Here is a 13829-nt window from a genome sequence, read left to right as displayed (position 1 = left end):
CAAGGTTCAAATTCAAAATAAAACTTTTCCTAAAAAAAAGTGTCCGTTTCTCCCACAATTCCGTGCCCGCCCAGGATTCACTGAGGGAAGTAGTTTTTATTATTATTTGATTAATTATAATTTAATATGACTTTTAAAATAAATAAATAAAGTATCGGAAACTCCATATTAATAAAATTAAACATTTTAATTTTGCGGCTCGTCAAGCTCCAGGTGTTTGTCCTTCACAACAAACATGGCGTCAGCGACCAAGATCATTCAGAGGCTGCGGAACTGGTTAGCGGGGGTGAGTCTGTAAACTTCAATAATAATGTGTCCCAGCTGCTCGGGGAAAACATATTGCCACGATACAGTCAGCTTTAATGCTAAATGCTTGCTGCGGAAGTAATAGCTACATGTAAATTAAAATCAAATGCCTGTTGCGAGCCTCTTCACAACAATCTCTATCCTCAATCAAAAACAGAAACTGCTGGAGAAGTTTAGTAGGTCTGACAGTTATGTGTGGAGAGAAAGCACAATTAACGTTTCCAGTCCCTTCTTCTCTCAACAGTGGGGGCAGGTCCAGCACGTTGCTACAAAAGGTAAGGCCGAAGCGTTCGCAACAAATTTCAGCAAAAGTGGATGATCCATCACGGTCTCCTGCACAGGTCCCAAGCATCAATTTTGGGCAATTTGGTTCATTCCGTAAGCTATCAAGAAGCGACTAGAGGCACTGACTGTGTTTTGATAGTAGTACTGAAGACTTTTGCTCTTTACCGAAGCTATTTCAGTACAGTTACAACACTGGCATCCACTTGAAGTTGTGGAAAATGATCCAGGTGTATCCCATGCACAAAAAAGGATAAACCCAATTCTGCCAGTTACCAGATTATTGGTCTACTTTCGATCAACAGCACAATGTTGGAAGAGGCTGGGCTGTTAGCACTGGGGGGAAAAAAAACCTGTGCATTGACACAAAACAGAAATTTGTCTGAAAATCTCAGCAAGCCTGGTAGCATCTGTGGAGAGAAATCAGTTAATATTTCGGGTCGAGTGACCCTCCTTCAGATAGCTCTGAAGCAAGTTACTGAACCTGAGATGTAAACTCTGATTTCACTCCACTGGTGCTGCTAGACCTGAGATTTTTCAGTAGAGTCTTAGAAATGTGCAGCACAGAAATAGACTCTTTGGTCCAACTCATCTATGCTGATCAGATATCCCATTTACCAGCATTTGGTCCATATCCCTCTTCAATCCTTCCTATTCATATACCTATCCAGATGTTTTAAAAATGTTGTTATTGTACCAGCCTCCACCACTTCCTCTGGCAGCTCATTCAATCCATACACCACCCTCTACAAGAAAAAGTTGTCCCTGAGATCCCTTTTAAATCTTGCCTCTCTCGCCTTAAAACTATGCCCTTTTAGTTTTGGACTCCCCACCCCAGGGAAAAGGTCTTGTCTGTTTACTCTATTCATGCCCCTCATGATTTTGAAACCTCTGATGCTCCAGGGAAAACAGTCCCAGCCTATTCAGCCTCTCCCTAACAGCTCAAACCATCCAACCCTGGCAACATGCTTGTAAATCTTTTCTACACCCTCTCAAGTTTCACAACACCTTTCCTATAGCAGGGAGAGCAGATATGCACACATTATTCCAAAAGTGGCTTAACCAATATCCTGTACAGCCACAACATGACCTCTCAACTTATAGCAACTCACAGAGTCATAAAGTCATAGAGATGTACAGTATGGAAACAGACGCTTCGGTCCAATTCATCCATGCCGACTAGATATCCCAACCCAATCTAGTCCCACCTGGCAGTGCTTGGCCCATGTCCTTCTAAACCCTTCCTATTCATACACCCATCCAAATGCATTTTAAATGTTGCAATTGTACTAGCCTCCACCGCTTCCTGTGGCAGCTCATTCCATACACCTACCACCCTCTGCGTGAAAAAGTTGCCCCTTAGGTCTTTTTTTTATATCTTTCCCCTCTCACCCTAAACCTATGCCCTCTAGTTCTGGACTCCCCCACCCCAGGGAAAAGACTTTTTCTATTTATCCTATACATACCCCACATAATTTTATAAACCTCTATAAGGTTACCCCTCAGCCCTCTAGGGAAAACAGCCCCAGCCTGTTCAGCCTCTCCATATAGCTCAAATCCTCCAACCCTGGCAACATCCCTGGAAATCTTTTCTGAACCCTTTCAAGTTTCACAACATCTTTCTGATAGGAAGGAGACCAGAATTGCATGCAATATTCCAACAGTGGTCTAACCAATGTCCTGTACAGCCGCAACATGACCTCCCAACTCCTGTACTCAGTACTCTGACCAATAAAAGAAAGCATACTAAACGCCTTCTTCACTACCCTAACTACCTGCAACTCTACTTTCAAGGAGTTATGAACCTGCACTCCAAGGTTTCTTTGTTCAGCAACACTCCCTAAGACTTTACCATTAAGTGTATAAGTCCTGCTAAGATTTGCTTTCCCAAAATGCAGTACCTCACATTTATCTGAATTAAACTCCATCTGCCACTTCTCAGCCCATTGGCCCATCTGCTCAAAATCCTGTTGTAATCTGAGGTAACCTTCTTCGTTGTCCACTACACCTCCAATTTTGGTGTCATTTGCAAACTTACTAACAATACCTCTTATGCTCGCATCTAAATCCTTTATATAAATGATGAAAAGTAGTGGACCCAGCGTCGATCCTTGCGGCACTCCACTGGTCACAGGCCTCCAGTCTGAAAAACAACCCTCTGTCTTCTACCTTTGAGCCAGTTCTGTATCCAAATGGTTAGTTCTCCCTGTATTCTATGATATCTAACCTTGCTAACCAGTCTCCCATGGGAACCTTGTCGAATGCCTTGCTGAAGTCCATGTAGATCACATCTATCGCTCTGACCCAACAATCCTCTTTGTTACTTCTTCAAAAATCTCAATCAAGTTTGTGAGACGATTTCCCACGCATAAAGCCATGTTGACTATCCCTAATTAGTCCTTGCCTTTCCAAATACATGTACATCCTGTCCCTCAGGATTCCCTCGAACAACTTGCCCACCACTGACCGTCGGGTTCACTGGTCTATAGTTCCCTGGCTTTTCCTTACCACCCTTCTTGAATAGTGGCGCCACATTAGCCAACCTCCAGTCTTCCGGTACCTCACTTGTGATTATCGATGATACAAATATCTCAGCAAGAGGCCCAGCAATCACTTCTCTAGCTTCCCAAAGAGTTCTAGAATACACCTGATCAGGCCCTGGGGATTTATCCACCCTTACCCTTTTCAAGACATCCAGCACTTCCTCTTCTATAATATGGACATTTTTCAAGATGTCACCATCTATTTCCCTACATTTCATATCTTCCATATCATTTTCCACAGTAAATACTGATGCAAAATACTCGTTTAGTATCTGCCCCATCTCCTGTGGCTCCACACAAAGGCCGCCTTGCTGATCTTTGAGGTGCCTTATTCTCTCTCTAGTTACCCTTTTGCCTTAACGTACTTGTAAAAACTCTTTGGATTCTCCTTAATTCTATTTGCCAAAGCTATCTCATGTCCCCTTTTTGCCCTCCTGATTTCCCTCTTAAGTATACTCCTACTTCCTTTATACTCTTCTAAGGATTCACTCAATCTATCCTGTCTATACCTGACATATGCTTCCTTCTTTTTCTTAACCAAACCCTCAATTTCTTTAGTCATCCAGCATTCCCCATACCTACCAACCTTTCCTTTCACCCTAACAGGAATATACTTTCTCTGGATTCTCGTTATCTCATATCTGAAGGCTTCCCATTTTCCAGCCGTCCCTTTACCTGTGAACATCTGCCCCCCCAATCAGCTTTTGAAAGTTCTTGCCTAATACTGTCAAAATTGGCCTTTCTCCAATTTAGAACTTCAACTTTTAGATCTGGTCTATCCCTTTCCATTACTATTTTAAATCTAATAGAATTATGGTTGCTGGCCCCAAAGTGCTCCCCCACTGACACCTCAGTCACCTGCCCTGCCTTATTTCCCAGGAGTAGGTCAAGTTTTTTGCACCTTCTCTAGTAGGTACATCCACATACTGAATCAGAAAATTTTCCTGTACACACTTAACAAACTCCTCTCCATCTAAACCCTTAACACTATGGCAGTCCCAGTCTATGTTTGGAAAGTTAAAATCCCCTACTGTAACCACCCTATTATTCTTACAGATAGCTGAGATCTCCTTCCAAGTTTGTTTCTCAATTTTCCTCTGACTATTAGGGCGTATATAATACAATCCTAATACAGTGATCATCCCTTTCTTATTTCTTAGTTCCACCCAAATAACTTCCCTGGATGTATTTCTGGGAATATCCTCCCTCAGTACAGCTGTAATGCTATCCCTTATCAAAAACGCCACTCTTCCTCCTCCCTTGCCTCCCTTTCTATCCTTCCTGTAGCATTTGTATCCTGGAACATTAAGCTGCCAGTCCTGTCCATTCCTATGCCATGTTTCTATAATTGCTATGATAATCCAGTGCCATGTTCCTAACCATGCCCTGAGTTCATCTGCCTTTGCTGTTAGGCCCCTTACATTGAAATAAATGCAGTTTAATTTATTAGTCCTACCTTGTCTCTGCCTGCCCTGACTGTTTGACTGGCTTCTGTTCTCAGATTGATCTCTTTCCTCACTGTCTCCCTGGGTCCCACCCCCCCACTTTACTAGTTTAAATCCTCCCAAGCAGCTCTAGCAAATCTCCCTACCAGTATATATTGATCTCGAACTCAGCACCGCCTTCCTAACCTGCAATCTTCTTCCTGACCTCTCCGCCCCCACTCCCACTCCGGCCTATCACCCTCACCTTGACCTCCTTCCACCTATCGCATTTCCAACGCCCCTCCCCCAAGTCTCTCCTCCCTATCTTTTATCTTAGCCTGCTGGACACACTTTCCTCATTCCTGAAGAAGGGCTCATGCCCGAAACGTCGATTCTCCTGCTCCTTGGATGCTGCCTGACCTGCTGCGCTTTTCCAGCAACACATTTTCACCCCTTCCAATTTAGGTGCAATCCATCCATCTTTTACAGGTCGCTCTACCCCAAAAGAGATTCCAATGATCCAAAAATGTGAATCCTTCTCCCATACACCAGCTCCTCAGCCATACATTCATCTGCTCTATCCTCCTATTCCTGTCCTCACTAGCTTGTAGCACCAGGAATAATTCAGATATTACTACTCTCGAGAACCTTTTTAAATTCCTGCCTAACTCTCTGTAATCTCCCTTCAGAATCTCAACCCTTTCCCTTCCTATGTCATTGGTTTCAGCGTGGACAATGATCTCTCGCTGGCCCCTCTCTCCTTTGAGAACATTCAGCCCTTTGCTCAATGCAATAATTTCCTTTCTTATTTGATTTCCAGCATCTGCAGTTCTTTTGGGTTTTTTTGATCTGAGCATTGATGTTCAGTTTGCATTTTGCCAGAGCTACTCAGCTTTTACTCTCAATTCCTTGGTCCAAGCATGGACTAAATAGCTGAACTTTAGAGGTGAGGTGAGAGAAAAGTACCTTGCATTCAAGATAGCATTCTGCCAAGAAATCAAGTAAAACTGGAGTCAGTGGGAAACAGTTGGAAAAATCCTCTGGTTGAAGTCATACCTGATGCAAAGAAAGATGTTTGTTTGTTGAAGGTTGATCATCTCAGCTCCAGGACATCACTGCAGAAGTCCCTCAGGATAGTGTCCTGGCCTTAACCATCATTGGTTGCTTCACCAATGACTGTGCAATCATCAGAAAACATCTTGACTTTTGACTTAATGATGGAGAAACAATGTTCAGCACCATTTGTGATTTCTTGGATACTACAGCAGTCCATGTGCATGTATAGCAAGACCTTATATATGTACATGCTGTAGATATATACTTTCCCTTTAAGCCAGTATTTAACATTTGAAAAGTATTGCAGATAAAGTTATCCCAGCCAATATTTATTTATAAAGTTTAATATTGGAAACTTTTTAAAAAAAGATGTTCATGCAATATGCCAATATTTATTGCCCATCCTTCATAGCCCTGGAAAAGGTAGTGGTGAACTGTTGTCTTGAATGGTTGCAGTATAGAGACACCCGCTGTGCTGCTGGAAGGGAGTTCCAAGGTTTGGCTCAGTGACAATGAAGGAACAGTGATATATTTCCAAGTCAGGATAATGGTGCTCTTCCATGCATCTGCTGCTCTTGTCCTTCTTGCTGGTGAAGTTTGCAGATTTTGTTGAATAACTCAAAAGAATCTGGTATTCTGAGCCAGTAAGAAAATGCAATGACCATTCATTGTTAGCTTATTGAGACCAGTCCCAGAGGATCAAAAGGCTGCTCTCTCATTACAAGGATACACCTGGTAGTGGTTTAACCTGAGGATTACTATGCCTCAGATGAGGGGAGACATTGAGAAGGAGATTATCTTCAATTGTAATCTCTGCGATGACAGGAATTGAACTCATACAGTTGGCATTACTCTGCATAGGAAACCAGCCATCCAGAAAACTGAGCTAAGCAATCCCCTAATTACCCCCTTCCATCACTTTGATCAAAAATAGCCTGATAAGGTGGTAATTGGCAAGTTGGATTTGTTCTGGTTTCTGTGGACAGGACACAACTTAGTAATCTTCCACGTTGCGACAATGTTCAGCTAAATAATAAGTTCATAAGTTTGTATATTTGCACATCAGCATTTGCTGCTATGTTACCAGTTGTAGTTCCTTGTTCCATAATTGGTCTTTCAGGACTGTTCTGCATCATCAGCTGGACATTTTGATGTGTATGTGTAAATATGTCTGCAACTGACTCTCGTGTTTTTCTCTCCTGCAGAAGAATCTCCAAGAAAAGTTGCAGCTTCGATACACTGAAATTGCTCTCAGGTAACAGACAAAATAAACTGAGCTGGGATCATCAGAATATAGCCTTCTGTTAAATTTAATTCTTTGTACCTGATGGTCATTGTCGACATGGGACCTTTACTCTGTCTTTCTTGTGTTGGATCTAATGTCAAATTGTTTAATCTGCGTTTTTTTTTAAAAAGATATTCATTGTATCTCTGTGTAATGTAGAGGGATCTTTATTTTGTTTCTAACCTTGGTTGGACTTGACTTAGAAATTGGAGACTGCCAGTATTTCACAGCATCCCTTTTCCATATCCCAGGTATCAGTTATTCTTTCCTGAATCTGTTTTGGTGCCAGTTTAGCTGTCTTGAGTCTGTGATCAGAATAGGCATTTATTAGATTACTTTTGAATTATTTAAGAATATGATGCAATAGGAAGGATAGAAAGGGGGCAAGAGGGGAGTGGGAGTGATATTTTTGATTAAGGATAGCATTAGGTTGCACTTGGGGAGGATATTCCTGGGAATACGTCCTGAGAAGTTATTTGGGAGGAATTTGGAACCGAGAAGTAAGAAAGACCCCCCCACCCCCAGTTGTAGCAGAAAACTGAGAAACAAATTTATAAGGACATCTCAGTTATCTGTAAGAATAATTAGAAAGGTTATGGTAGGTGATTTTAATTTTCCAAATGTATACTGGGATTGTAAAGGGCTTGGATAGAGACAAATTTCTTAAGTGTACAAGAAATTTTTCTGATTCAGTATGTGGAGGTACCTACTAGAGAAGGTGCAAAACTTGACCTAGTCTTGGGGAAATAAGGCAGGGCAGGTGACTGAGGTGTCAGTGGGGGAGCACTTTGGGGCCAGTGACCATAATTTACTAGTTTTCAAAGACTGATGAAAAAGGATAAACTGGATCTAAAAGTTAAAGATCTGAATTGGAGGAAGGCCAATTTTAACGGTATTAGACAAGAACTTTCAACGGTTGATTGGGGGCAGATGTTCACAGTGGCTGGAAAATGGGAGGCCTTCAAAAAGGAGAGAACGTTAAGTCCAGGGACAGCATGTTCCTGTTAGGGTGAACGGCAAAGCTGGTACGTGTAGGGAATATTTGATGACTAGAGAAATTGAGGTTTTGGTTAAGAATGAGAAGGAAGAATATGTCAGGTATAGACAGCAGAGATCGAGTGAATCCCTAGAAGAGTATAAATGCAGTAGCAATATACGTAAGAGGGAAATCAGGAGGGGGAAAGAAAGGACATGAGATAGCTTTGGCAAAAAGGGTTAAGGAGAATCCACAGGGATTCTACAAATACATTAAGGACAAAAGGGTAACTAGGGAGAGAATAGGGCCCTTTAAAGATCAGCAAGGCCATCTGTGTGTGGAACCGCAGGAGATGGGGAAGATACAAAATGAGTGTTTTGCATCAATGTTTACTGTGGAGAAGATAGAGAAAATAGAGAAATAAATAGTGACATCTTGAAAAATGTCCATATTACAGAGGTGGTGGTGCTGGATGTCTTAAAAGGCATAAAGGAGAATACATCCCCAGGACCTGATCAGGAGTACTCTAGAACTTTGTGGGAAGCCGGGGAATTGATTGCTGGATCCCTGGTTTAGATATTTGTAACATGGATAACCACAGGTGAGATGCCAAAAGACGAGAGGTTGGCAGTTGTGGAGCAACTATTTAAGTAAGGTGATAAGGAAAAGTCAAGGAACTGTAGACTGAGCCTGACGTCGGTGGTGGGGCAAATTGTTGGAGGTTATCCTGAGGGTCAGGATTTACACTTATTTGGAAAGGCAAAGACTGATTAGGGATAGTCAATCTGGCTTTCAGATGGGAAATAGTGTCTCACGAACTTGATTGAGTCTTTTGAAAAAGTAACAAAGAGGATTGAAGAGGACAGAGTGGTGGACGTGATCTGTATGGACTTCAGTAAGGCATTCAACAAGGTTCCTCATGGTTACATCACAAGGAATAGAGGGAGAACTAGCTATTTGGATACAGAACTGGCTCAAAGGTAGAAGGCAGAGTGGTGATGTTGAGTTGCTTTTCAGGCTGGAGGTCAGTGACCAGTGCTGTGCCAGAAGAATCTGTCGTCCCGTTCCTGTCTCAGTTGAAGCAAAACGCTCAGAGTCACAGTATAGTTTTACCATCATCTTTATTCTGGGCCCTGGAAGGATAGAGAACAATTGCCCATGTGCACAGGGACATGAGTTCTCAGTCTTCTCTCTCAAGTAGCAGTTTCTCAATGAATTATATCGTCATTTTACAGGGAGGAGCATCCAGATAAGGCAACATACGTATTAATTGAGTGACTGTTACAATCAGCAAACATCAACAGTAAAGATTAAGCCATTTGCTGTTACACAATGAATGTTCTTAACATTGTTAGCTGACATTACATACTGAATGCTACCTCATCTTGTTAAATGGCTCTGCATGCTTTTACACCTTGTTAACCCATTACCCTTGCCTCCAGCACCCCATTGTTAACTGTAAGTTCTTATCTGATCTAAGTCATGTTCAGCGGAACCTCTTATTTCACAAAACTCAAAACTTAACTATTTCCCTACCTGTTCATAGCTGATACACATTCTCAGATCAGTGCTGGGTCCATTGCTTTTCACCTTTTATATAAATGATTTGGATGTGACCAAAGGAGGTATGGTTAGTAAGTTTGCAAATGACTCCAAAATTGGAGGTATAGTGGACAGCGAAGAAGGTTACCTCCGATTACAACAGGATGGTGATTGGATGGGGCAATGGGCTGAGGAGCAGCAGATGGAGTTCAATTTAGATAAATGTGAGTTGCTGCATTTTGGAAAGGCAAATCAGGGCAGGACTTATACACTTAATGGTAAGGTCTTAGGGAGTGTTGCTGAGCAAAGAGACCTAGGAGTGCAGGTTCATAGTTTCTTGAAAGTGGAGTCACAGGTAGACAGGATGGTGAAGAAGGCATTTGGTATGCTTGCCTTTATTGGTCAGTGCATTGGGTAGAGGAGTTGGGAGGTCATGTTGTGGTTACACAAGACATTGTTTAGACAACTTTTAGAATATTATGTGTAGTTCTGGTCTCCCTGCTTTCGGAAGGATGCTGTGAAACTTAAAAGGGTTCAGGAAAGAATGACAAGAATGTTGCCAGGGTTGGAGGGTTTGAGCTTTAGAAAGAGACTGAATAGACTACAGCTCTTTTGTCTGGAGTGTTGGAGGCTGAGGGTGACCCTTATAGAGGTTTGTAAAATCACAAGGAGCATGGATAGGGTAGATAGACAAGGTCTTTTCCCTGGGGTGGAGGACTCCAAAACTAGAGGACATAGGTTTAAAGTGAGAGGGGAAAAATGTAAAAGGGACCTAAGAAGAGGCAACCTTTTTTACACAGAGGATAGTGTGTGTATGGAATGAGCTTCCAGAGGAAGTGTGTGGAGGCTGGTACAATTACAAAATTTAAAAGACATCTGGGTGAGTATATGAGTAGGAAGGGTTTAAAGGGATATGGGCCAAATGCTGGCCAATGGGACTAAATTTATTTGGGATATCTGTTCGGCGTGGCCGAGTTGGACTGAATGGTCTGTTTCTATACTGCATATCTCCACGACTCCGTGTTAAAATAATGTGTCAAGTATTTTGCCATTTCTTTTTGCTGACGCTTACAGAACAGGAATATTTAGCATTGAAAATAAGACCATCCTTGATAATAGAAATGACAGAGAAAATGAGATCAGTTCTGTGCATTTTGTTTTGATGAAACCTTACCTTCTTTTTCAAGACAGCAGTTATTGTGCTATCTTGTAACTGCTTACAGTAGCCTCATGGCTCTCCTCCTCCTGTGAAAGGATACTGGTTTTCTTGGTGTAGCTTTTAAGATATTACAGTAATTTTAAGCTGCTCCTTTTGTAAAGACAGGATTTTGGAATGCTTTGTTTCAGGACCCAACCTCCACCCAAGCTCCCAGTTGGCCCTAGCCATAAATTTTCAGATAACTACTACTGTTTACGAGATGGTCGTCGAGAGACATTTCCACCTACTGTCATTTGGTCATCGCAGAAAGCGCTAGCAGCGGGAACACAGGCGCCCAGGTTAGTGGCAGCAAATTCCTTATTCAGTTCCATAATGTTTGGAGCAACGTTAGGAGTGACAGAGTAACATGGGAACAGGAATAGACTATTTTAGAACTTAAACCTTTTCCAGTTAGTTAATCTGTACCTAAATTCATTCACACCTTTTCTTGTATTCCTGCATAGCTTGCCTCTCAAAAATCTATTTATTTCAATTCTAGTCAAGTCAATCCTGGATTTTTTTGGATAGTGGCTACTAAATTCCCTCTACCCTTTGTATTGGGGGAAAAAAACTGTCCTTGTTTAACTCCAACATTGTTCAACTCCAGTTTTAACATTATTCCCCTGAAGAACTAGCACTTATGTATTTTACCTCTTATTCATAAAATCTCAATTTAATCACAATCATCCTTCTAAATTCAGAACAGGTTAATGCCCATACTCAAATTTAACCCTACAATTTTGGTTTACTGGGAGGGTGCACTTTCCTGAGTTTTGATTTATTTTATCCTTCTGACGATCTGTGTTCAAAACTGAAGACATTACTCTGTGGTTTCTGATCATTTTTCCTCTCTTCAGCCCCTCAAATAAGTACCAGCGTTCAGTTGCCAATCTGATTACTTTTCATCCATGCGCACCAATTTTACTGATCTGTACACATAATCCTACTTAAATCTTTGCTCTTCACAGCCCCAAGACTACCTTCATTTTAGAACAATTCCTGATGAAAAGCTTATGCTTTAAACGTCAACTTTCCTGCTCTCGGATGCTGCCTGACCGGCTGTGCTATTCCAGCGCCCCACTTTGACATTTTAGAAAAAACCCAATTTATATTTCCCAAATTTGAAGTTAGCGTGCACTGTTCCCATCATAGTTTTAGCTGATCATGTTGTGTATCTGAACAACTAACATCCAGACTGCCCCCATCACTGGTACTAGTGTCTTGTAAGCCCTGTCCTAGCCATCCCCACGACCGCACTACCCATTTTTCCCAGTTCTTCGTCCACCAAAGAGTATATTTCAAGAGGGTTTTTGAGGACATTTAGAGATATTTTCGAACAGTAAATAGCCTTTCTACCTACATGTTCATTCTTGCATTGACATGCAAAGTAATTAACCCCTCTTGCTCCCCATCTTTTGGTCTTGTGATTGCAATCCAGATTTGCTAACTCAGTATTTGTACAATGGACAGACAGGAGTTAAAGCAAAGAAAGTGCCACTCACCATCCTAACTCAGCCACATGGTCTTGATTTTTACTGTATTCAGTCATTCACTAAGTTATGCTTGCCTGCTTCAATATTTGACTCTTCCTAAGTTCATCCACAATATCCTGCATATGCACAGTACTCACTGATAAATGTGTTTTCTAATATTAAAGAGCACAGCATGTTGGAAACATGAAAAATACAGTATTTGAATAAAACAATTTTTATTGTTTTTTATTACACTTTGTTACTGTTTTATGTCTCAACTACACAGAGCATGCTTTTTATTAACAGGTACCTGTGGGACCAGGGGTATGCTGGCTGATCAAATATTTGCTTGATCAGGATGTCCACGTGATCAATGTAAAAACACATACTAAGTAATAGAAATATAATGCAGGGGATATACACATCATTTATAATTTATTACATGATTTATGCTGTTCCATAATGCAATTTTACCTTAAATAAAACTTAAAAGCAGAGAACCTTCTCACTCGCACACTCAACTGACTAGACAACATGATATTGTGATAATACAGTAAACTTCAGATATTTCAGGTATATACTTTTTGCCAGTTTATCAAGAGTGTCAGTTAAAACAAAGTTTGCTGTACTTTTATCAGATTCACATACTTATGGTTAATGCATTTTATTATTCTGAAATTCAAAAACAAGTATTCCAGTTTGGAGGATTTACAGTGTACCCTTGTGCATACTGGGATATATGTGAGAAGCTTTTCTTCTCATGTCCATGTAAACTATGCAAATTAAAAAGCAGTAAAGTTTTTGATTTGGAAATCAGTACTGAATTTATGTAAAGTGACACTGAGAATTAGGATGTTTCCAACCTTATTATCTGTTTCACAGCACATCTGTAGAACTGAATTAATTTCCATCAACTGAATTCCTTCAGAATACAGTAAATTGAACTTCTTTTCTTTGTTCCAGTGGCCAAGGTACTGAAGTAACTAAGGAAGTTGGGAAACCTGTTCTACCTGGGCAGCCAGTCAAGTTGAAGCTTTCCACGGATCAGCCGTATCTGTGACTGGAGGGTGATTGAGATTATCATGAACTTTAACCTTTTATGGTAGTACTGGCAATGGAAAGAAGTTTAAAGTACTGGAGCTGCAGCATTGGACAGCCAGATTGGAACCTGGAGTTTCTGTCACTTTTTGGGGTTTAATGGCTCCTAATGTAAATCAGCTTAGTAATTATCCAAGTTAATAAAGCAAATGGTGTTTTGTGCACTTTTTTTTAAAAGTATCATACTTCATCTGCATCTCGACGTCAAAAGCACATCACTTCTTTGTTACTGGACCCTTTATAACCCATTTAAGTAGCGGGGAAAGTATTTTATATTTTTAGTTTCATTTATCTGAAATGTTTTTCTTTCTGAACATTTGTAATGTTTTCAGTTTTATTACCTTTTAAAAATTAATTTACTGTTAATGCTAGCTGTTGCATTTTGGAATTTTACAGGCCAGTTGTACTCCTTGTGATTGATTTGTTCCCTTGGCCAAGGCTTGTAGTACATATGTCAAGATTGGAGTGGTGCTGGAAAAGCACAGCAGGTCAAGCAGCATCCGAGGAACAGGATGAAGGGCTCCTGCCCGAAACGTCGATTTTCCTGCTCCTCGGATGCTGCCTGACCTGCTGTGCTTTTCCAGCACCACTCTAAGCTTGACTCTGATCTCCAGCATCTGCAGTCCTCACTTTTGCTTTGTAGTGCA

General features: G+C 41.1%; 1 protein-coding gene across 2 annotated transcripts; it reads left to right on the top strand.

The window, feature by feature from the left end:
* The first annotated feature begins 155 nt into the window (after window positions 1–155).
* On the top strand, window positions 156–13346 carry ndufa7 (NADH:ubiquinone oxidoreductase subunit A7). Of its 2 annotated transcripts, none has more exons than XM_043721067.2 (4): window positions 156–286; window positions 6817–6866; window positions 10762–10911; window positions 13048–13346. In XM_043721067.2, exons 1-4 carry the CDS (start codon window positions 236–238, stop codon window positions 13142–13144), a joined length of 348 nt encoding a protein of 115 aa, XP_043577002.1. In that variant the 5' UTR covers window positions 156–235; the 3' UTR covers window positions 13145–13346. The 2 variants fall into 2 exon arrangements, with proteins under 2 accessions (XP_043577002.1, XP_043577001.1); XM_043721066.2 differs by lacking the exon at window positions 156–286 and adding an exon at window positions 483–581.
* The last annotated feature ends 483 nt before the right edge of the window (window positions 13347–13829 follow it).

This window comes from Chiloscyllium plagiosum, unplaced genomic scaffold (assembly GCF_037043375.1).
Source record: "Chiloscyllium plagiosum isolate Xiang-an unplaced genomic scaffold, Cpla_swu_hap1 HiC_scaffold_28, whole genome shotgun sequence".
Taxonomy (NCBI): domain Eukaryota; kingdom Metazoa; phylum Chordata; class Chondrichthyes; order Orectolobiformes; family Hemiscylliidae; genus Chiloscyllium; species Chiloscyllium plagiosum.
The sequence above is the reverse complement of the archived record's forward strand: the minus strand, read 5'-3'. Positions and strand labels throughout refer to the sequence as shown.